This window comes from Lissotriton vulgaris, chromosome 6 (assembly GCF_964263255.1).
Source record: "Lissotriton vulgaris chromosome 6, aLisVul1.2, whole genome shotgun sequence".
NCBI classification, from domain to species: domain Eukaryota; kingdom Metazoa; phylum Chordata; class Amphibia; order Caudata; family Salamandridae; genus Lissotriton; species Lissotriton vulgaris.
Window position 1 is genome coordinate 1,525,385,415 of NC_141694.1, and position 25,928 is coordinate 1,525,411,342.

At 43.7% G+C, this 25,928-nt stretch overlaps 1 protein-coding gene across 3 annotated transcripts in view; it reads left to right on the forward strand.

Moving 5' to 3' along the window:
- The window catches only part of PLCB1 (phospholipase C beta 1), a 2,298,721-nt gene that overhangs the window by 1,513,162 nt on the left and 759,631 nt on the right, over positions 1–25,928 (forward strand). For all 3 annotated transcript variants that reach the window (XM_086927697.1, XM_086927698.1, XM_086927696.1), the window contains exons 13-14: positions 17,566–17,650; positions 22,161–22,338. In XM_086927697.1, the coding sequence (XP_086783823.1) occupies positions 17,566–17,650; positions 22,161–22,338 (263 nt within the window). The remainder of the gene's footprint in view (positions 1–17,565; positions 17,651–22,160; positions 22,339–25,928) is intronic.

Below are 25,928 nucleotides of genomic sequence, written 5' to 3' on the forward strand. Positions count from 1 at the left end.
CAGGTGGTAGCCTGCCGGTGGTGGAGGGCCTCAAACTTCCTCAGCAGCGGCAGCTGGGGCAGGGACACACAGGCGGTGCTGTGCGGAGGGCGAGCAACCTACCTGGTGGGGTCAAGGGTCACTCACGGCTAGCTGACAGGTAAATAAATTAGGTAAACAGATGTAAACCAATTTTACCACGTTTTACTATAGGGAGCACATGCACTCTACACTGGACAGCAGTGATAAAGTGCCCAGAGTCATAAAACACCAACACCAGGTCTTAAAAAATATCAGGAGGATGCAAAAAGTTCAGAGTTGACCCTGCGAAAAGGGCCAAGTGCAACACTTCCCCTTCTAAGTGAACAAGAACCACATAGCTGCTTGAGGTGTAAATAAAATCATCAGAGAAGCATGCCTCAAATTCTCCCACCTTTGCCTTCCTGGATGCTCCCCATTAGCTTAACTACTTACATTTCAGATTTCTTCCAGAAGCCGAAACACTAACTGTCCAGTTCTCACCCATCATCTTACAGAAAGCTGCTGCTTGCACTGGCCCTTACCTTTCCATATCCTTTTGCGCTAGACTGCTAACTACTACATTAGCACCTATAATTAGTTCTAAAATCGTTAGTTTAGCCTCCAGTCAATTAGTAATTAATCAAAAACACATGCATGCAGCTCCAGGAACCTCTGCATTCCATACTACCACATCTGCAAAAGGCACACATTTACTTTTAGTGAATCCATGCCCATCTTGTATGCTTTCCAAAGTGTCCCTAGGATGCAGAACAGTATAACTGGAGAGTTTGACTGGCATTAACTAGAAGTGTCTTGTTGATAAAGGATTTAACCACATCCATGTGGCTGCGATTCTGCGCCTGTGCGGCAGAATCACGAGTGGGCGGGTTATGACGGCCCCCTGTCGTCATCAGCACACCAGCACCGTAGTGCATGACGGCTGGGGGCCGTCATCAGCATGCAAGGGGTTGAAGGAGATACACTTTAGCGCCCAGATGCCATGACTGTATATTGTTTGCATCTTAGATGCCATTGGTCTTGTCCTTTAGCCTGCCTTAATAAAGCTCATTACATTAATCTAAGCACTTCTACCCAGGAGCGGCCAATGCAGGTAAGAGCAATGGGGCGAGGTAGGGGGGTTACTCAAAAGACGACGCCGAAGTGAAATTAAATATTAATTTCCCCTTATGGTCGTCAGTCGAATCCTCCCACACCTTGCCCCACCGCTCTTACTTGCATGGGCCGCTCCTGGTTATACCTCTGTGCTATCAGTCAGCAACTGGTGCCCTAAGTGAACCAAGAAATAAGTTCCCCACCATTTTTTTATTTTAATTTATTTTAATGTGAATTTTTTCCAGTAATTTGGCATCTCAATTATCTTTGTTTCTAGACAACTCTCAATGGATGTTCTAGGAATATATTATCAATCAATCAATCAATCAATCAAGAAATTTGTATAGCGCGCTACTCACCCAGAGGGTCTCAAGGCGCTTGGGGGAGAGGGGTCTGCTGCTGCTCGAACAGCCAGGTCTTGAGTTACTTCCTGAAAGAGAGGTGGTCTTGGGTAAGACGGAGGTGGATGAGGAGGGAGTTCCAGGTCTTGGCTGCCAGGTAGGAGAGGATTTTCCTCCCATGGTGGCTCTTCGAATGCGTGGAACGGCGGCGAGGGCGTGGATGGTCGATCGTAGCTGGCGGGTGGGAGTGTAGAAGGTCAGGCGGTTGTTGAGGTACCTGGGGCCCAGGTCGTGGAGGGCCTTGTGTGTGTGGGTGAGGAGACGGAACGTGATTCTCTTTCTGATGGGGAGCCAGTGCAGGTCTCTCATGTGTCCGGAGATGTGGCTGTGTCGGGGGATGTCCAGGATGAGTCGTGCGGAGGCGTTCTGGATGCGTTGGAGTCATTTCTGCAGTTTGGCTGTGATTCCGGTGTAGAGGGTGTTCCCGTGGTCCAGTCGGCTGGTGACGAGTGCCTGGGTGACCGTCTTCCTGGTTTTTGTGGGGATCCAGCGGAAGATCTTTCGGAGCATTCCTAGGATGTTGAAACACGATGATGAGACGGCGTTGACTTGTCTGGTCATCGAGAGGGAGAAGTCCAGGATGAAGCCCAGGTTGCGTGCGTGGTCCGTTGGTTTGGGTGCGCTGCCCAGGGAAGGGGGCCACCAGGAGTCGTCCCAGGCAGAGGGTGATGATCCCAGGATGAGGACTTCCGTCTTGTCTGAGTTCAGTTTCAGGCGGCTGTTCTTCATCCACTCGGCTACGTCTTTCATCCCTTCGTGTAGGTTGGTTCTGACGGTTGCGGGATCGTTGGTGAGGGAGAGGATCAGCTGGGTGTTGTAGACGTTGGAGATGATGTTGAGGTTGCTTTGGCGTGCGATGGCCGCGAAGGGGCTCATGTAGACGTTGAAGAGGGTGGGGCTGAGTGATGATCCTTGTGGTACGCCGCATATGACCTCGGTGGCCTCGGATCTGAACTCCTTACTTATTAATACTGTGTAATTGATGTGACCTCCCACCATGTCATGTTTACTGTTACATAAATGGCTCAGAGAGACCTTAATCGAGCAAGGGTGATAAGGGCAGGAGCACTGTTAGAAGGTGAACCTTATTGAATAAAGTGAGACAAAGTGCAAAGCAATCTTTCAATAACATCATAGGTCTAGAGAAGACCAGTGGTTCTCAACCTGTGATCGTGGGAGCTCGGGAGTTCAGTAAACCCTACTCAGGAGTATTGTGACTGCTTAGAAAGTTAAATAATATTAAAAGATTAATATAGTGTTTATAAAGTTAACATCCTCAGATTGGTTTTTGGGATCAGTGCAAGTGCATCAAACAGAATATAGGGGCCGATTATGATTGCGGTTTTTCCGCATCCTCGGGGCCGGCGGAAGCCACCGCCGGCCCAGAGGATGCGGAAAAACCGCAGCGGACTGACCAAGGACCCACCGCCACATTAGGATGGCTGGTGGGTCCTGGTTTCCGTCCGCAGCTTTTCTGCCGCGGTCGGCTTACAACCGCGGCGGAAAAGCTCTGATATGGTGACGGTGTCTCTCAGACACCGTCCGCCATATCAGGATGGGCTTTAAAAAGTGCTTTTCCGCGGCGGGTTTTCCGCCATGGAAAAGCATACGGATCTTCACTGCGGGGGCCCGTTGCGGGCCCCCTAGGTGAAGGGGGGTGGGGGGTGCACATGGGGGGTACCTGTGGTACCCCCCTGCATTTGCATGCAGAAAGCGGCAGGCACCACGCGGTGCCTGCCTCTTTCTGCATGCAAATGCAATGCGTGCATTTTTAACATTGCCGCGGGTGCAGCTTGAAGCTTTTTATTTTTAACATTGCAGCGGGTGCAGCTTGAAGCTGCACCCGCTGCAATGTTAAAAATAGAGGATGTGACCGCCAGGGTGGCGGTCACATCCTAATTGCACAGGAGGGAACTCCGCATGCCATGCGGAGGTTCCCTCCTGCTCTGGGGTCGCGGACGGACGCAAGTCCGTCCGCGATCCTAATTGACCCCTAAGTGTGGACATTGAGTGGCCTCACTTGAATTTAGAAAAGCTCCAAATTTCTCATTAAAATTACAAATTTGATATTTTTTTTAAAAATTGTAAGTTAAATAAAATATTTTTGTATTTGTTTGATGAATGCTTATTTCTGTATTTTTCTATGTATTGTTTTTCTGTTCAAATCATCAAAAGTGCTTAGACCAGAATGCCCTATTTCCATTAATGACTCAGTGGGAATCCCATGATTCCAATGATGATTTAGTGGGTGTCCCTGGGTTCCATCAATTATTAAGTGGGGGTCCATAGAAGTTAAAATGTTAAGAACTACAGGTCAGGAGAATTTCTGGTCGAGCATTCCCCCAAAATTTTAATTCTTTAGGAAGAAGCATATTGTTCAGTATTTTGTTTGTCCAAATGACAGCTATTAGCTGGACAACTGAATCATAATCCTCTAAAAGAAAGGCAGGCCTATTGTTTTGTAGAGGAGTCTTCTGTAATTTCCAAAATATGTATTGCCTGGGAGCATTCAGTCCAGCTGCCCTTTCTCAGTAATTCTCATGTGTATCTTTCTCCCTGCCTCTAACCATCTTGTTACTACGTAATGCGTTTTCCTCCATTTCAGACCTTTTTGATATTAACAATAATTCTTCCAATCTGTCCATATCTGTCTGTTCTGCTTGCCTCTGGGGTCCTGCCATCTGCCCAGCGTTGTGCACTGTAACTACTGTTTAACAAAATGCTGCCAATTTCAAACAAGACATTTTCCACACAACCCTGCTCACTGCCCGAGATATTCCTTAGTATTTCACATATTGTTCGCTTTTGAAAAATGACTTTCAAATATTTTACCATTTTTTATGTTCCTGTATGCATTAGCACTCTGACAATAATACATTTGACCCCTGAAAAGAATGCACTCGACTCCAGCTAGTAATGGTTTCCATTTCTCCAGGAAGGCCTTGGCACAAAGCTATTTGCAGCTGCTCGCCACATTGCCCCATATGGTGCCCGGGGAGTGCTAAACAGTGACACACATGCTCCCCTTTGCCGACAGTCAAAACATGTCACTTTTCATGTTCTGCTCCCATTCAGCAGGCCGGGGAAATTACAGGCCGGGAGATGTTTGCATTGCTTTTCGGTGCTTCTTTTATGCCTGCCAGAAGCAAAACAAAATGCTCGTAATGTTTCTCAGCGTCGTCGGTGCTGCTATGTTGTCCTTGTTTTTAAAGAACAAGACCCAGCAGGGTTTTCGAAGAGAGAGATCTTGTAAGACTTGTGAATGTTATACACACATGTACATGTGCACTCGCTGTTTACAAACATAGAATGACAGCTTACCTAGGATTGGATATGGTAATGCTGTAGCAACGATTGAAACCAGAGATATTTGCAGGAGACTATTTTTTGCAAACTGTTTCTGCTGCTACCATCACCACATTTTGGGCTTCATATACAAAGATGAATTTCGCTTATGCACACACACTCAGAGGGACCACAATCAAATTGTGTACTTAAGCCAGTTCGCAAAAGGACATTTAATTTGTGGAAAATGTAGTGCTTAAATGTGTGACTTCAAGTGGGTCTGAGAGGATGGCATGCACAACTGTGGGTATCTCCAGAGTGCTACTTAGAGGTCTGCACAGGGCGCAACTTCCCTCCACTGCGGGAGTCATGCCTTGGCGCACCTTCAGGCACTGCAGGCTTCCTTATACTAATCCACATGTGTGGCACGGGCGTCGGTGTGTTCAGTTTAGGGGAGGAAAAAAAATCATGAAAATGTGCATGCATGGGCCTGTACATGAACATATTTTCTTTGAATTGACACATGAAATTGTATGGGTGGGCCCTCCTGACATCACGAGGCTCCTGCGTCTCCCTCCATCCATTTTAAATATGGCAGGTTCTTGTGGTCATTGTGTCATTGTGTGGAGATGCCCACTCAGATCTCCACCTTGGGTGTTGTTGTGACTTGGCCCAGGACACCTCCAGGGGTGAATGGAGTCAGCCTGGCTGCAAAGAAGTAGGAGTTCAAAAAGGGGTGAGCCCTCAAAACTCATGGACCTGGGTCAATATGTAAGTACAAGGAAAGAATGGTCCGAGTTCATTAGAAGTAGTTTTGCAAATATTTTGTATTAATGTATATTTAAGAAACACCACGATTTATAGTTCACCTTAAATATGCTTGGCGCAATATGAGTAAGGTATGCAGTATTAAGAAATGAATTGTATTTATTCCACATACAAGTTTATTTGTTGTACCTCTAACTGCATACATTTACTTAAAGGTCAACTGTATTTCATCAATGTAATTATAAAATCATTGCATAGTTGGTGCTCTCAGTGCAAAGAGAAAGGGGAGTGGAGGGTTCTTGCGTCACGTCTAGGGCCTGGTTGTGCTTCTGCATCTCCACAACCTCGGAGGACGCGACGCGAGCGGTCCGCTGCAGTTCCACATAAGAATGATGTGTGGAGCACGGTGAAGACAAATATATGAAGAACTTCCATAGACCTTCACTACATTATAAAATGACATTTTGAAAAACGATAAGGAGCACAACCAGGCCCTAGACGTGACGCAAGAATCAACGTCCGCCATTATCTATGCTCTCTCTCCTGTCCTGATGAAGACCCCAACAAGAGGGAAAATTAACCCTTTTTCGCATTAGGGGTCGAAACGTAGACTACGCCTAAATTTTACACACCATAGAAAAAAAGAAAGATTGAATCTTACCTATGTGTGATGTATTGTGGGAACATTGTTATTACCTTAATTGTAAAGGCTTAATGATTTGAATGTGATGCAACATTGTCACACCACCTTTACCTTGTCTCTCACAAACCCTCCACTCCCCTTTCTCTTTGCACTGAGAGCACCAACTATGCAATGATTTTATAATTACATTGATGAAATACAGTTGACCTTTAAGTAAATGTATGCAGTTAGAGGTACAACGAATAAACTTGTATGTGGAATAAATACAATTAATTTCTTAATACTGCATACCTTACTCTCATTGCGCCAAGCATACTTAAGGTGAACTATAAATCGTGGTGTTTCTTAAATATACATTAATACAAAATAATTGCAAAACTACTTCTAATGAACTCGGACCATTCTTTCCTTGTACTGGCTGCAAAGAAGGTCATCTTTCAAGGAGACCTCACACCAGAGCATAGCTTACTATAAATGGTCACTATCTGTGTCCTGTCTGCTTTTCTAAGTCACCTACGCTTTATTCCCCTCACATTGTTGGATGAATCTGGCTAAATGTTTCTGTATCCATCCCCTGTCCTCCTGCCAGAGAGGGGCCAGCAGACCACCTGCCCCCGTAGATCATTTGCTCTTTCCTCGAAGACACTTTGCACCATTCCACGGAGCTCTGAAAAACGACTTACTTTCGCTACAGGAGATGAAGTCGGGCTAAACCATCTCATGGATTGTGCAGGCGTCAGGCAGAGATGAACAACTTTCATAAAATCATCTTTGATGCACATTTCCAAAAATCTATGTTCACCCGTTCGATTGGATGTTTGATAAATGTCAAAAAACATGACAGTTATTTTCCTCTCCCTTTGCTAAGTCAAGTACGGATTTTACATCTAAAATAGACCTCTACCAGAGCTAAATATTAATGTGAAAGGCTTCTTTGGCAACAAAAATATGCCGCCCTGACGGACAGATCACACTGCTTCTACTACTTTTTTTTCTAAATGTCATAGTTTTGCATAGTATAGCTTTCAACTGTGTAGCTTGTTCTAGAATGAAAATTCTCCTACCCAGCATGGGTGTTCCCTTTTGTGCAAATGTTAACAAGGTGTTCTGTTGACTTTCGACAATCAATCCAGTTCACTGGCAGTTGGCTATTGGACCGCCTCAGACACAAGCCAATTTTGGTTGGATAACAGTGAGTGTAGTGAGAGCCATTTATTTGAAGTGAAAGTTGGATATTTACCCTTTTGACCAATTAAAATCAAATAACTTCCAGCAGCACCCCAGTTTTGAGGGTCTTTTAAAATTATTGGTAGCTTGTTTAAACCCTCAGAGACAGGTACAATTCCAGATTGCTGATCTCAGTTTACTTAAATATCTTGCTCCGTGTTCTTTCCATTTTGTAGCATATCTGAAAAAATTAAAGGCTGCACCTAGTAAATTAATTTTAGGAGTCATGATCTGCATTGATGAGGAAATTCAAAGATACATTAAGTAAGTACACAAAATGGTGGCATGGCTTGACAGACAGTATAAGCTCTAAAGCACAGTAATATTGCTTCTACAGTAAGCTTTTAAAAAACTTAAAAAATAATGTGATTTCTGTCTGAACCGGACTTCAGTGGACCCGAGTATTAGGTTCCGGGTGGCGAGTCGTTATGTATCAAAACGAACATGACGTGAAGAGTTTGCCACACTGAGAGTCCATGTGGCACGCTTGCTTTAAGATCCGAATTGTCTCCAGGCTAATTGCAGGAGAACTGGCTGAGGGTAAAACCGTGAGTTAATCAAGGAGAGAATCACATCCTGGTTTTTTATACTTGTCCCCACAGAGTGGGCACACCTTAGCAAGCGTGGACCCCCGGAGGACTATTTTCTTTATTTGTATTTGGTCCTGAAGAAAGCTGAGCACAACACGCATGAGACAGCAGAAACATGTTGACCATATACACCAGGTCACTGGGGTTCTAATACAAACCCCCATGTGGCCTCACTGTTTTTAATGTGAACAACTGGTCCTTTAATAAAGTTGTTTGGGTCCAGCTGTGATCTATTATCAATCACTCTATACCACTGATCACTCATATCACTTCACACTCTCGAAATACCTGCTCCGCTGCAATTGCAGGCGTTGAAGCACACAGGGGGGATACTCGGTCCCTCCTGTGGGAACCCCATGATGAAGCATGTCACCACTAGGGTGAGTGAGGGTTCTTTTAGAAAATTGTTTTTTCTTCCTTTTCCCAGTTCTTTGACCGCACATGTTAGTTTAGTCTTGCCACACTGTGTTTTCTTTAAAGTATGGACAATGTCACTTATGAATTCACAGCATTAGGCTCTCTTTATGTTGTTGTAAAAAATTTCTGTCTGAACGCCTTTTTGATGAAGTACCCTTGCAGCCTCCATTTCATAATAGGAGGGAAGTTAGATTTGAGTAGAGTTCAATGTATACCTTCATGTAAGCACATGCTGAGTACATTGTGAGGTTTAGAACATCAGAGTGAGAATTTGGACAGTTCTCAGGAAATAGTAGGCTGCTTTCTACCCTGTGGTATCGATAGAACTGAATAACTTTTATAGAGGCGTACCTTATAATTGCATCAGGCCCTGCTTTTTTACAACAAGGACATTTAAGGTTTTTTTTGCCAGCACTTGCACAGAGATATATTGCCTGTTCAGGTTGCAGTAGAGTTCAGAAAAGAATCTAAAATCTTTGGGGTTCAGCAGTCAGCAAACGGATTGTCACCATCCTCTGGCATTTAGGAGGAAAGCAATTTCTAGCTCTACCGGGTGCACTTTGTTGGCAACTTTTATTAGAGGTATTTAAACCCCATATGCTTAGAATGGATCAAGAGAGTAAAGAATGTTGAACTCTGATTGTGACTTTTGATGGTGCTGTGCTGGCCCTTTCAGGATTCATTGTGAATCACAGCATTGTTTGTAGATGACTTACATGTTGACTTAATTATCGTGTCCTAAATATTGTTTACAAAATATTTCTTAATATTAACTCCAATGGGGTGGTAGTTTACGATATTTAAAACAAATTAGTCCATACATTTATGAAAGAAGATATTATGACAATGATATTCGGGTGCTATATCTAGAAATGTGTTCTCATTTAAAGAATTAAGGATTTCCTTCTTTCTGGAGATATCATACCATAACATCACCCTCCTATTTCGAAGATAGTTCATAGGCATAGTGAGAAACGTTGTGAGTTGCAGCAGCAGGAATCAATATATTTTATTTGGCATGTTTGACTTTCGAGATGTTTTTATGGCTATCAATCATTATCTGCAAAAACATCTAGGGGCAGATTTATAAGAAAGTGACGCATCTGTGCAGATGCATCACTTTCCCTGCACCACCATGGAAAACCCTTGCGTCACCAAGGATGCGCCGTATTTACAATACGGCGCACCATGGCGCAAGGATTGACAGATGCGCCAGAAAATCTGACCCATCTGTCGACGGAAAATTCAAGCATTACAGGAGTCTTGTCGCAAGCACTACGCAACTCCAGCAATGCGTGTTTCGGCCTATTCCCAATACACTGCGTCACTCTTTAAACCTGTTTCAAGCAGGCGTACGGTTTTGACGCAGTGCCTCCTAAAAGTCACGCAGTGAAATCTTGTAGATTTCACAGCGTCACTTTTATGAGGCTTTCCTGCATGGGAACGCCTACCCTGCATACATTATACCTGACGCAGGTAAGATGTCACTCAGAGCTTTAAAACGTGACGCATCTCCCTAGATGCGTCACGTTGTAAATGGGCTGCAACTTTTACGCCGCCACTTTATCACAAAAGTGATGCAACAACGGCGCAAAAGTGATGCAAGGGGCTTGTAAATCTGCCCCAAGCGTCTCCGAGTAAATACTGTCTTTCTCTATGAACCTGGATGTAGGAATTTATCCTTGACTTTAAAAAAGTGTGAGTGATTACAAACTCAACCGAAGGTTGATCGAGTAGGTATAGCAGCTGTTAACCTCCTTGATCTTAGTGCAGCATTTGATACGGTCAACTACAATATCCTAATCAAACGAAAATGCAACAATGGTATCACCAGACATACTCTAGCTTGGCTTAAATCCTTTATGGTATATCTTTCAAATCTTTCACAGTGGCTGCAGCTCAGATAATATCCCCCTTCCATGCAGTGTACCTCAGGACTCTTCTCTTAGCTCTACATTGGCAAATTTATATATGAGGCTATTAGCTAATATCATCCACTCATTCGGGATACCAATAGTTTCCTATGCGGACGATACGCAATTGGTCTGCTTCTTCACCCAGAATCACATCCTGCTCTCAGATTCCCTGAGCCCCTGCCTAGAGAAAGTGGCTGCCTGTATGAACAACTTTTGCTTGAAATCAAATGGTAATAAAACTGAACTTGTGATCCTCGGAAATAACACTAATCCTTTAATGAATTTAGGCTGGCCGAACTGACTTGGACTCCCACCATGCTAAAAACTGCAAGCAAGAGCCCGGAGCACTGGTTGGATGAGTCCCTAAAGAGTGTCTCAAAAGCAACAAAGCTTTCAGCAACATGCTTTGGGATTTTCAAGATGCTTAGGAAATTCTTCATCCACTCCCCTCTCTCTCTAGGAGACTTGTAGTCCAGGCCCTTATATTCTCTTGTCTGGACTACGGTTAACTTCCTTTATCTGGGTGCACCCAAAAAGACCTTACACAAACTGCAGATGGTGCAGAACCCAGCTGCCTGAATTGTGCACAATGTCCCTAGACACCACTCTGCTCATCAGTGCCTCAAAGCTCTTTGTTGGCTCCCTGTGGCAGAGCAAATTAAATTTAAATCCCTTTGCATTGCCGACAGGGCCTTCCTGGAAAGAGGTCCACCGATCTCTTGATATCTGATCTCCCCCTATTTTCTGTGACACACCTTCAGCTCCTCTAATGCCTTTTAAGCCAAGATCCTTCTGATCAAAAGATCTAGATGGGGAGGCTAATCCTTGCACTACAATGTAGCCAAATTTTGGAACACCCTCCCCACCTCCCTGAGGTTGATCTCGAACGATCTATTGTTCCGTAACTCACTCAAAACTCACATTGAGCCCGCCCTCCCATTATATTCACACCCTGGAATTACCAGTATCCGCACTACCGCTAATTTTAGGGGCAGAATTAACTGGACAGTTAACTAGGAACTCATAATAAATTGAGTACACTCCACTTCTTTAAGGGCACAATTAAAAGAAAGAATTGAGTCAAAACATTCAAACCAATTGCTAGTGGCTGAAGGCAATGCAAGCATTCAACTGATCACTTTTTGTTAGTGAACTAGCCTAAGTTGCATGGGTATTTCTTGATGTGAGGCCTGTAGTTCACTATGCAATGGGGATATAATCTGTACCTGAAGCAGGAGGACCAATAACTCCAAGCCACATCTGGAGTGGTTCGCGTTGCTTTTCAGATGGGACCTTGTCTAGCACTTCAGGGTGGACCATATCTTAGTGTGTTGGCATCGGCACTGATTTGAGAATTGTTAAATGTCAAATATATTTTAAAATAATACAAATTTACTCAAACATCCACCAATACACAAGCTATTGTCCTCATTTTCAAAACCCTAATTCCCTTCCATGCTGGCCTGTAAGAGTCAACTTCACACATCTGCGGCCATGAGGAACCCTTCCACTTTAAGGATCTCTGCTGTTTTATGACTGACTAACAAAATTGCGCGGCTATGCATGTATGATCAAACCTTCGGTTTACGCAAGATATTTATGTTTCCTCCTCTTTTACTCTATGAACAGATTCATAACTTATGTTTCCTCCTAACTTTGCTCCTCTCTTAACTTAATGGGCACCCTATAGATTTTGACCTTTAGTAGAGCAATACTACAGACCTTAATGTAATGTGTTCCAGGCAAGCAGTGGTATTAGGTACTTTCTTTTAAGGTAATTAACGCATATTTCCTCTTACCTTAGTGGTCCAAATCCTATAGAAGTAGCCTCCCCCCGAACATTTGGCCGAATTCTAGAAAATGTATCAGTTCAAAAGTCTTTACTTACAGGAAATCACCTGGATACAGGACATCCTTTCCCTTACGTATCTGTGCATATGCTGCATTTGGGATAGGAGCTCTTTAAACTAAACACTTGCCAACTAATGGCCACAATACTTGACTCAAACTATGGGCATGTGGACAGTGATAAATACAGACATTGTATGGGTGTACCTCATAGCAGCGGGAGTGCTGCGGGGAGGTGGGGCGGGGTAGGGGCAGGGTGGGGGGTAGTAAACTCAGACATACGGCCGACCGGAGGTAAGTAAATAAATAAATAAATAAAATGAATTACATTGCATCGCTGCAACGCCATTGGTGCACCCGGTTATATAGGACTGTGGACATCCAAACGCTTTAACTTCACAAGGGTGTCACAGCACTTGGTGACATCATAGATCCATAATGCTGAAGTTCAAAAGCACAGGGTGAGAATGCACTGTATAACACCATACCTGTGACATTCGACCATGCACTTGTTTGATGTGACATTCTAAAGGCTTGTTATTGATTTCTGTAACTTTAGTAATGCAAGTAATGCGTGTATTTGGTATCACATAATGCAGCAATGGAACGATGAGACATCAGAAAGGGTTGTAGATGTGCACATGTGGCCAACAAATACGTTTACTGAATTGTTGTACCTTCACAAAGGTTGGCACCACACAAGTGGCATGATGTGATGCCACAAAAGCCTGTAACCTGTAGGTGTGTAGCAAATTCTAGGAACAGGTTGTATAACATCGTAAAGCCTTGTGTGGGTTGAATTAACATCCCTGACCTGGACCACACTGGTTTGCCAACAAAGGCTTGGAATGCATTTATGGGAGCTCTCAGAAACCTGAAACTCACAGGTGTGACATCAAAAGCAAGAAATGCATTCATGTGATCTCTCAGAGATTTGTAAATCTCAAGTGTGGTATGAAAAGCCTGGAAACAATATATTGGTGTGAAGTCACATGGGTGTGCGCCTGATGGTTGTGACACAAATACAGAAACTTTAATTGAACTCACACAAGTCTGCACATCACAGCTGTGACAACAAGGACCAACATGCATTAATGTAAACTCACAGAGGCCCGAACCTCACATATGCAAAAAAAATCTATGTAATTAATTGATATGGCCTCACTTACATTTTTAATTTATAGATGTGACAACGAAGTCACGCGAGGTATGGATATGACGTCATAGCGGCCTGTAATCCAAAGTTGTAAAAATAAAGGTTCCTAGTGAGTAAGGTGACATCACTTAGCGTGGTTCTCACTGGAGAGGCAACAAAGACTTATAATGTCTTCATGAGGGAGGCAAGTCCTTATAACCTACAACTGTGGCAGCAAAAGTATGGAATCGCGGTAGCAACTCTCCAATAATTCAATAGTAAATGCAGCGTCCTATTGACATCATTCCACGATTGGAGCATCAGTTCAGCAATTTGGCAAGCACGCTGGAGAATGTTTTCAGGTTTAAATCCATAGTTTACTGATCATTAAGTGGATGCTATAGAATGCTAAGGGGAAGGCCCGGAGAATAGTACCATTGGTTAGTGATTGGGTCGTGAGAATAATCGAGCCTGTAATGGGTGGAGTCTAAAGTGTAACTGGGTGTGCTAACGTCGAGTTGTAACACATAACATGGCTCGCTGTGGTTGAAGTCTGAGGAAGAATATGGCATGGTTGGGGCGGAGACTGGTGATTAATATGCCTTTGCTGGTGTGAAATCTGAGGTCCCTACATTCTACAGACCAGACTATGTAAATGCTGTCACTGTCATATTAGAATGCTACAGATTATAAAGAATATTGAGTGACATTGAAAGGAGATTGGTTAATGTCGGAGCAATGAAAAAACTAAGGACTACACAACTGTGCCTATCAAAGAAAGCTGCCTTTAATATTATTGTGCTGGTCGAGGCTGTCTTCTGCGTGTCCACTGTTGTACTCAGTGGCGGCTCCTCGAGGGAGTGCTGTGGGGCGGTGGGGCGGGGGAGGGGCAGGATGGGGGTAGTAAACTTTGGCATACAAACGAACAAAGTTAAGTCAATAAATAAATAAATAAAAAAGAATTGCATTGTGCTCACTGCATCGCCATTTCCGATGCAGCGTGTGCAATGTAATTTGTTTTATTTATTTATTTATTTATTTATTTATTTATTAACTTAACTCTGTTCGGCCGTAGGCCGGAGTTTACTACCCCCACCCTGCCCCACCACCCCGCAGCACTCCCTCGAGGAGTCGCCACTGGTTGTACTGATATTTCATGTAATCTAAGTTAGGGCCTTATTTTGTTTCCAAATTAAATTACATATTTTAGTTGGGGTAAAAATGAAGGAAAATGCAAATGCTCTCAATGGATCCTTAGGTGGTGAGTAGCAATCCGTTACCAAACACTAAGATGAACTGAGTTCTGTACAGTTGTGATGAAACCACCAAAGAATTTACTATTCACTCAACTTTTTAAAAAAAAACAAGATTGAAAGATTCAACACAAAAGCCACAGGTTTCTATAAAAACAGCCAGCGCCCCCCCTCCCCCCCCCCCCCAATTAGGGCAGAGTGGCCTCGCCCAACCTGCTGCCAGTGCAGTGCAGAAAACATGAAAAATAAAACGCTATAAAAATTAACTACCATTTTTTTTTCAATGCTCCCAGCCCGAGCAGTATTTGGGGGCGGGGCTGCTGCTGACTGTCAGCAGGGAAGTGGTGCTCACTCCACCAGTTTACATTGTGCAGGTTGCTTTGGACGGCCGTCTTGCGATGGCCAGCCTGACTTGTGCAGTGTAAACCTCTCCACCTAGCAGTCTCAGACGGCTGGGTGGAGAGTAGGCACAGGCCTCCTGTGCCTGCTGGAGCGTCGAGGCAGCCCGCTCCAGCCAATCCTGGTGCTGCTGTCAGGTTGCTCATCTGCAGCATGAGCGGTACAAAAGGGGGTGGTGATGGACGGAGCATCTGAATCAATCAAACACTCACACCCAGTCAAAAGATCTGGGTTTAATCCATCACCGATCTTTAGCCCACTCTGCCACCCCAGTTCAGACATGGCTATATGCAAATCAGTCTGACCCTGTGCCTCATGGGAACAGCCCAGCCCGAACTGGCAAGCCATGTCTTCCCTGGACCGGAAACAAGCTTCCGAGGACCGGTTTCTGGCATTCCAGCCGTCTTCAGCCCGGCTTGCTTGAATCCAGTGGCAAAGTGAGCAAGGGACTCACGTCTGCACATACCCTGCCACACTTATGGCTGCCAAAAGCAGTGCAAAAGGGGGTGGTGATGGACGGAGCATCTGAATCAATCAAACACTCACACCCAGTCAAAAGATCTGGGTTCAGATCTTTTGACTGGGTGTGAGTGTTTGATTGATTCAGATGCTCCGTCCATCACCACCCCCTTTTGTAATGCATCTGCAGCATAAGAGCAGCTTCAGGATTTGCAAAGGGGGTTGTCTGAGGTTCCATAAGGTGTGCCTTCGAGCTGACTGCAGAAGAAAGAAGAAAATGTGAAGCGAAACGCAGGTAAGTACTTTTCAAAAATTATCCCTTTGCCCCTCCCCCCGGTTTTGTCTGTTGCCCCCCAAGCCCCGCTATTGTTGAGGGTCACGACCTGCTACTGAAACCAGCCAAGCCTAGTCTTATTTCACAAAACTCATCACCTACTTGGACTTGGGCATCTCAAGCCACTGTGTGACGCAGTTTCGGCAATCGCACTCACCTATCTTGAAAATAGAGATACAGTGCAATTGGAGCCACAAGCTGTGGACTGCAGTGCAAAAAAATACATCACAACAGCAGCAGTGCAGGCTGTTAGGAGGGGATGCTGGGGTCAGTATAGAGGAGTAAATGGCAAAGTCAGCTACAAAACAGGCTGCCACCTTGCCATTGCAAGCAGCTTTTCTGCTGAGACTACCTCAGGCTGGTTGTTGTTGGGGAAGGCACTGGGTGCAAAGAGTTCAAAGCACTTCAGGGAATATTTACAAAAATAATGCTGGAGCATGGTGTTATGCCAAATTTGGCAACACTGAGCTCTGGCATTTTTAAAATGCAGGGATGCGCCGTTTTCACAAGAATATGTGCACCCCTGTGTTTCTCCTAGTGCTGGAACTAAAAAGCTGACTAGCACCAGTGCAGGCCCCCTTGCACCATGGTACAAGGGTGCCTGCACTGCAGGGGTGATTGTTTATGTGCAGGAAGGGACACCTTCCTTCACATGAACAATAATGGCGATTTGCTCTTTCTATGAGTGCTGAAAAATGCAGCACACATGGAAAGAAGAAAAAACGAGGAGAAAATAATAACTTATTCTCGTATAGCCATTCTAAGACCAGGTCCTAGTTTTTGGCACTGCCTCAGCCTTGTAAACCTGGGGCAGTGTCAAAAAGCAATGGGATTTACAGTGGAACACACACTGCAGCACCCATTGCACACCCCTTTGGACTCTGGCGGAAAGGGGCATATTTACAAAGCAGTGTTAAGCCACGTTAAGCACGTTAAGTGGCTTAGTGCCACCTTGTAAATTTGGGGAATGCCTCTTTGCATCGAACCATCACAAAAAAATTATGCCCCAGTGGCGTTACAGGCTTGTGAATATGCCCCTTCATATGCACACTCATGCACCTAATGCACATTTAAATGTTTTTTTGTGATGTGAACATATGCCTCTGTATTGGTCTTGAGTGAGAATGACAATGCACAGATGCAGTGGCTGCAGTTTGCTAACCTAACGCAGCCAATGACTGAAGGGGGCTGGCCCCAAGCTCCTCCCTGGATTGCTTTGTTTGTCGATGGCATAAGATCTTATTGACAGCTTAAGCTGACTGTAGCCAGCCCTAAAAAGTACAAAGTATCAGCGCGTAGGTGGCTACAGAAAAAACATTCTATATTTATCGTTTTGTCTGTTTAAACAATCACTTACAAATATGACTGTTTTCAGTTTAATGAAAGGGAACCACACTGGCCCTGAACATGTGATTTTGAGCTAGAGATATGCCCTACCCATTGCATCCATCTCAATGATCAGGATGACATGTCTGCCCACAGCACTGTTTTACAAATGTGTGGAAGCAAAAGTCTGTCTGGCAGTTTGAGTTAGGGCTTCAAGTGATCAGCGTCCCCCTCGCGCCATGTCTGTCATCACGCCTGCGCGAGGAGGCCTGTCTGTGGAGCCGGGCTACTGGCAGAATCCATCCAGATCACGGGGACAGATTCAGAGTGACAGGGTCAGACAATTACGCTTTCACCTTGTGGGAAGACATGCGCCCTGCACTGCCACGGCTGCTTTGCGCCTGCAGATTCTACTTACCTTCTTTAACCCTGTTATCTTATTCATCCGTAGGCCAAAGCAGCAAGCCAAGATGGCGGAGTATTGCAAAATGATTTTCGGGGATGGATTGCTGACGGACCCGCTGGAAAAATATCCAGTAAGATGGACGTGCATGCATATTATGCCTGACAGATATCCGAGTCTAAAATGCAGTTTTTACCATTGTGCTACAGTGTATATATCATGGCAAACTTTGATGAAGTGGCAGCTGTTTTTGGTGCAAGGGAGGGTCCTTCATTGGTTCTGTAACTAATGCATTGGTGAGAGCAGATGGTCCCCAGGTGGTCTCCGGCACAGAGGTGTTCGAATGGTTGTGGCTCCAAAGAGGTTGCAACCTAATGTGCCCGTTACCTTCACCTTTTTGATAATTCAAGTGCATGTAAGGATGCCTCCGACTTATTTTATTGCCAGGGTAAACTGCCCACAAGGGAATCATTCAAAAGTACATACAATGCAAAGTTAAAGTCTGTTTAGATGTCCTTTCATACATGTATTAGTACAATTAAACAGAGAAAAAAATCACAGAGACAGGTGTATATACTGGTTGAATGCAACACATTTTATTAAAGCACAACAAATGCTGGGGTTCAATGGGATTAGTGGCACGTCAGCTTGGTTTGCGACAGTCTGAAAACTGTCTAAGTCATCGGACTAATTATACCCTTTTTGGCAGTTTAACCTATCAATAGTTTGATCCCTAGCCCACAAGGGACTGTTGGGTTGCCCTTTTGTATATAATAGTCCATGTTATTTTATGCATTGTATGCATTGCATGCATATATTTATGATATTTACTATGTACTCTACTTTGTTGATATATGCCTATTTTGTTACTCTTACGGCAGTGTATTACTCACTATGGCCCTCATTGCAAGTGTGCCAGGAGAACCATCACAGAATTGTCTCATAGGGAAATGCTGATACCACAATGATTGCCATTCCCCCCATGGGAATTGCGAGTTGTGAATTCTACAGGCATGGCCAGACTGGGGAACCAAAACCAAAGATGGAAAAAAATGCTCGAACCAGCCATTGATCCATCCTTTATCCCCCTCTCTGATTGCTTACCTTCCCTCTTGAAGCCTCCCCAGCGCCGGCTGCAATTAACCTCAGGGATCTGAGGAAAGTGACAGAGGCAACAGGGCCCTTATTTATGAGGCCTTGCGTCAGTTTTGCGCTGCCGGTGCGTCACTTTTTGTGACGCACCAGTGGCGTAAAAAATGCGCCTTGTGCCATATTTAAAAAGTGACGCATCTAGGTAGATGCGTCACTTTTTAAACCCCTGCGCCACATTATACCTGCGTCAGGTATAATGTATGCAGAGGGGGCGTTCCCCCGCAAAAAGCCTCATAATAGTGACGCAGTGAAATCTATGAGATTTCACTGCGTCACTTTTAGGACGCTGTTGCGTCAAAATCTTGCGCCTGCCTCACAGCAGGCTTAAGACTGACGCAAGCCCTTTCACATGGGGCTTTCCCCATGTGAAAGGACGCATTGCTGGAGTTGCGTCACTTTCGTGACACACTCCAGCAATGTGTCACTTTTGCGCTTACAGATACGTCAGAAATACTGACGTATCTGTAAGTCCTTGCGACATGATGCATCATACATTAAATATGACGCATCATTGGTGTCGCAAGGAGTGCGCAGTGAAAAGTGAAGCATCGCTGTTTTCACGCAGCGATGCGTCACTTTTCATAAATGAGGTCCCAGGAGCGCAACTGGCCTTTTTGAAAGGGCTGCAGCCCAACGGGGAAATGCCCGGTGGCATTAAAGGCCTGTCTGAGCAGAACTCCAGGAATAGCTGTTTACACACCGATATCTCTATGTTTTTCCCTCGTTCTGGGCCCTTTTCCACAAGCACATTTCGACATGTGTTTCCTGGTGAACTAAGTGCTGGAAAAATATCGGTAGTGCAGTGTTCATGCAAAACATGTAATTTTGATTCGGCCGAATACTCTTATTAACATCAGAATTAAAACCTCCCAGCTTGAAATAATGGAAACTGTGACATTGCACAGGTGAAGAGATAAGAAAATGCACCCATTCAAAAATTATGTTAACTTTTCATTTTTTTCCTGACATGCTATATTTCCCTAAAATGTTACAGCAAACAAATGGTGGACGGAATGCCACAGTGGGCCAAAGAACGATGGATTTTACCCAGATCTTTTGACTGGGGGAGAATGTTTGCATTGTCAGCATTCCGTCCATCATCTGTTTGCTGTAACATATTTCCCTAAAATGCCACGACAATTGTAAATTAAGCGGTGACATATTCGGAACAAATACATTTGCAAACCATTGCAAATGCCCAAAAGTGAATACTTTGCAGGTTTACACCTAGCTTGTCTTGCACACACCTTGTGGATACTCTGACTGATGTGAGCAAAGGCCTCCATGGCACACAGAAAGAGCATGCACTTTATGCATGAGTAAGTTGAACACATGCACTATACAGTTACATCCGAAGATTGTGCCTTCGTAAATCAAGTTCTCATGGGCACTTTTTCTAGGCATAAGTGTAATCTAAATTCAGAAAGTAAAACCACACACTACCTGTACATTTCCTGTACCTATTTCATTTTTAATACAATGTTAGACGTGCTTATATTAATGGACGCTTTATAGCAGTAGAGAGCAACGGATCTTTCATTTACAGTATACATATTTCAATCTCGTCAGCTCTTTCTGGTGTCCAGTACCTGAACCCTAAGTATTCACATCAGTCTGTCTTTATTTCATCTTTTTTTATTTTTTTTATATATTTATTTATGGTACTTGTACATATACATACAATACAAAAGGGAATCAGTGGAAAATGCATTAAACTGTGGGATTTAACAAATACATTTCATTAATTGAGTCGTTCTTCTTTTCGATTGGATACGGCTTGAACTTCATTGAGCGACTTCAGATTCTGTATTCTGTAATTGCACGAATCAGCCAACACGTGCTTTTCACTGTGTTCGGTGAAGCTTTTTCAAGGCTACAACATGATATACTGATAGCTTGTTTGCAAATTAATAGCTCAGTCCCCCTAACATTGATACACAGACCAGAAATAGATCGTTACAAAAACTTCACTTTTATTCAGTTTTGTGCAATACATGTGGCAACTTTTACATATGCCACTGCGAGTTTCTGTTTATTTGCAGCAGTGCTGCGCCCCCTTCTGGTACATCTATCTGAGCAACACAAGTTGATTTTTGCAAGGTGCTTGCTCAAGTTTTCATTGAAAACCAGAATGTGATATGTTTAGGTAACATTTTATTTACCAATAATTAAGCGGTGGCCTTGCTTCTTGAAGAGGGCTGTGCGGTTAGACAAGCATTGATTATTCGGCTGAGTTCATAATTAATTGCATGTATTCGGTTAGTGGCCTTTACACAGGATCCGTGAGTGAAGTGGGGTTTCTCATATCACTGGGGACTTCAATCCTCCACGGCTAATTTAGCTCTGCCATCTGACAGATGCAATATGTCATCCTTTTGACAGTCCATTCTCAGCACTGCTTATGGCTTCCCTTGGTAAATCAAAATCCCTCCTGTTAGGGTTGAATCTTCAAAATCTCATGTTCTCTGTGCTGTTTTGGGATTCCTAAGATGCCAAATGTGCAAGGAAAAGTCGGCAGGCTGCGTTTTTCTTTCTGTCCAGGGAGTGGGTTTGGGGCCAGAATGCCAGTAGGGTGACAGTGCGCTCTATACATGTTTTAAATAAATAAATAAACATTAAACATCTTGGGGCATATTACCAAGCTATAGCGATAATTATCGCTATTGCTTGGTTAGAGACAAAAATTTACCGCTGAGCTGTGGCGATTTTTACCGTAAATAAACCTTGGTATTACCAAGGTTTATCGCAAATGCGATAAAAATCGCCGCAATGCATGAATATCGCTGAAAAGTCTGCGATATTCATGCATTACCAAGCTAATGCTCTTAGCCATGTTATCCACCTCCCATTGGATTGGCTAAGAACTGCTCAGGGCAGGTGTTAGCTTTTGGAGATATTCGCGCTTAGCGCAAATATCTCCAAAAGTTGGTAATAGGAGATAGCGATGTTAGCGACTGTTTTCAGTCGCTAACATCTTGGCACGCCCACTTTGCATGTCATTAGTGATAAATATCACTGACATGCAAAGTGGGGCCCAAGATGGTCGCTATCTCCTACTAGCTGTCGCTAACTGGTGTTAGCGACAGCTAGGTAATAGGGAGATAATTTTATCTCCGCTTTCTTGGCTTTTAAAGCCAAAAAAGCGGAGATAAACCCCCTTGATAATATGCCCCCTTGTTTCTCTTCAGTTTAGCCACTTTAAAACATAGGTTGCTCTCTTAAAATCTGAGATTGCCTCATTACTTTTCTTTCTCTTAATGCCCAGTGATAGTATTCTAGTTAATGTTTACTTGTGGTTTTGCAATGTATTCTATAACTTTTACATCACATATGTTTGCCGTTGTTTTGTTTTGCTGAATTTTATCAGTTTGACTGTTTGCTAACATTGACTTTCAACTTTGTGGGCATGCCTTTTTATTATTAAATGCAATATTTAACAAAATTAAAATGAAACATGGGAATGTGACTAAAGCTTTTTTTTCCAATCAAAGCTCGAATCTGGAGTTCCGCTGCCTAGCCCCATGGACTTACAGTTTAAAATTCTTGTCAAAAACAAGAAGAAATCCCATAAGTCTTCAGAAGGGAGTTCAAAGAAAAAGCTGTGCGAGCAGGCATCCAACACCTGCAGTGACTCGTCGAGTGTGTTTGAGCCCTCCTCTCCCGGAGCAGGTGAGCAGTGTGTCTACATGTGGCCATTTTAACTCCTAACATTGACTCATGTAAAGGATCTATGAGGTCTGGAGATATGTTGTGGGATCACGTGGTCTGTCGCGGCAGCCATTTTGATTATGTTCTTGTTTTGAGTTGTCAGCTCAACAAAGTAAGAGCACGACCTCTAGCAGTTACCAGAATCAGTGTAACTATCTATTTATTTATTTCCTTTCCAAAGAAATGCCAGCAATGGGGTCGTCGTTGTTTATTAACCTTTTTATATGGACTCCAATGAGTGTTTTATGTATGCTTACATTAAATAAAGTTCGCAGGGATTCTTTCTATATAACAACAGACCACCTGCCCAAACTCTCGCAGAATTTAGAATAAATCTGCATCTGAGTGGGACAGTTTATTACACCTCATGCATGCACACTATTGAACGCCTGTTTTTTAGACATCAATACCATTCAATAATCAGAGTTGGTAGTAATGTATTTTTGATCACCTCTTTGTTCATGCTCTGGTGGGGAGTTTGCATCAAGTCCTCCCACCAACACAGCAGGAATCCCCTTGTTGATAATGTAGTGCTGGGCTTGACACCGTTTTGCGTTCACAGAAACAACCCCGCACCCAGTCCCCTCCCCCCAAAGCGAGGTATTATTTCTGTGAAACCAAGCAGCATGGCCTCTATCGGGATGGGAGTTTTTTCCAGCATGTGGGGTTATTATTGATTTTCCCTGCCAGGGACATGCACACCGTTCATGTCAGACCTCGGAATTAAAAATACGCATCCGAAGACTTGCAACAAATAGAGCAACATTCTAGAGCCAGCATCCCTGCAATAGATTTGGCCCTGACTATGGGTTTCCAAGAGCAAAGTAGGTTGTTGTCTCCCCCATCAGAAACCGTGCTCCTTCTCCTAAATCTAAAGTATGAGAGGACCCATGAATGAAGAATAGAGAGCATCCAGTTCATGGCAGATGCCCCGTTTTGCACTCCAAATGATCCTCTGTGATGCTAAGAGCCCAATTTGTAGTCAGGCAGTTCAGGATTACCATTCTAGACACTGTCCATTTCTCAGTTCACTGGGTGTGGACTCGCATCCAGTGTCTCCCACTGGGTTTCTGGAAACAAGTCCAGAATCTGCAATAAACATCAGCTGTGGCTGGCATTTCTGTGTGGGGGGGTGAGGGGGGGAGGGGCAAATGGGTGGGTGCATGGAAGCAAGGTGAGTGTAAATAAAAAGAAATATAACAACTTACCTTGCTTTCTGCATGGCTCCATATGCCTCTCTGTCTCCTCAATTCCCCTAACCAATCATGGCAGCGCCAGCATTGGATGGAGCAGGCTGGCTGGATGCTCCTTTGGGCCCTTTAGGCCTGTGATTGGTCTCCACCCAGTTGTTAAGTGTGCATGTCATTTTGGCCGGTGCAAGACAGCCGGCCAAAGTAACATGCGCACTTTGGAGCATCCAGACAGCCACTGTTCCTGTCCTCTGCTGCCAATTGGTGGTAAAAAAAAATAGCAATGAAATCTTTTCTTTCCCATTTTAATTTTTCCTGTGTGGCTCACAGCGGTCGGGGGGTGACTCTCCCCGCAGTCATGCAGAAACCGCCACTGATAAATGTGCCAAAGTAGTCCTGTGTCCCCTGTCCCTTGCAAGTTGCAACTTAGATCTGGGCCCAAATCGCCAGCAAGTGCTATATAGTGTTATATAGCAAATTGTATATGGAAAAACATTTAGCTGGCTCTAGATAATCATTAAAATGGTGTGAAGTAACGTATCACAAATTTTACATGGAACAAAATTTAGCTGGCTCTAGATAATAATCAAAAAATGGTGTGAAGTTCCCTCTATGCAACATTACACTACATCAATCCACAGCCAATCATGATACATTAATTACTCCAACGTTAAAGGAAACACCAAACATAATTTATCAATGACAGAAATACCTCATGTTTTTGGAACATTGCAAGTTCTCCTTTTTCCAGAATAATTGGTTCCAAAAACAAGAGAACAAACATGACTTTTCTATAGACGTTTTTTGAGAATTAAAAGATGTATTTATAGCAGGTACTTTTAAAATGTGTTTTTTTATCTTCTTTTTTGAATTAATCGAAATATATACAAAGGATTTCAGAATCCTTGATAAGTAACTTTCTTAACCAAATTAAGGTATTTCTGCAACATATAAAAAAAGTTATTTCCGAAATAGGTCCTAACTGGGTCTCCAGTGAGGTTCAGTTAAACACACTTTGAAGGGGCTAACTTCAAACAATAGTTATGTTATGGAAAATGACAACCATAGACACATTTCATTGTAATGTGCAGTAGATTGGAATACACTGAGTGTTGCTGTATATCACATCCTCCGCCACTTCTCTTTATCAGAGGTTTTCGATGAGAGCACAATGTCTGTAGTAGGTGTGGACAACACTCATCTAAGACCATCCCTCTTCAGTGCGAGTGTTCCAAGCTGACACCCAGAATGCTCAGAAAATCGCACTAGGCAGAAAAATAACCACTAATACAAAAGTGCTAGCCAGTGACATATGTCAACATGTAAAACAACCACATGCCATCACTAAAGACAACAATGGCTAATGAGCCCTAGAGCTAAGTTCAAAGTGGTAATCCATTATAGCATGATAATAATGCGAGGTCTGTATCCAAAACTGTGAGTGTTCCTCTGTGACCATTTGATTCTGAAGCAGGGCGGGCTTTAGCACTTGGTGGTACTCAGTGCAATAATCTTTTTTTACCCCCCCCCCTCATTACTTCCTGCTCGGATTCCCTCATTACCACCTGGCAAAAGTGCCCCTCATCTCTATATAGCTCCTCCCCCACACTATTTAATTTGTTTTAAAGTGCTGGTACAGGCTGGCTTTACCATTCCACTCAGCTATCCACATAATATACAGATCTGTCATTTGCAGCAGGCATATTAACCCTCTGTGCTACTTTATGTCGAATCAAACCTAACTCCAATCTTTCTCTCTAGCTGGAACATTAATCACAAGGGTTAAGTTGACATTTATATTGCTGCCTGAAAGCTGGAAGCACAAGGTACTTTGTAGCTGGTGCTTTTAAATCGTAAGTTATAACTAAACACAGCAACCCCCTCTTAGGTCAGTTCCCCCTCTGCAGCACCACTCAGTGCGGCTGCACAGGTTGCACCGGCGATGCCCTAAATCCAGCCCTATTCTAAAGCAGTTCAAATCACTCATGGAAAGTGTTAGTAATAACAAGAAGGACATTTAGCAGAGCAGACAATGTTGATTTGTAAACGTCTGACCACAGCCCTTCTTGCTCCTGCCCCTTTCAAGAAGTAACATCTGCCCAAATAGGTAAACAACCTTTACAACGCAACTTTTACACCGCACTACCATTACAATTAAACTTTTACAACGCAACATCCATTACAACGCATGCATTTACAACGCAACCATTACAACGCGTGACACTACAACGCACACCACTACAACGCATGCCATTACAACGCAGTCATTACAACGCATACCATTACAACGCATAGCATTACAACACATAGTACCCTTACACTTTCCAACACTTACCCTACTGTTTCACCCCCTGGAGTAAG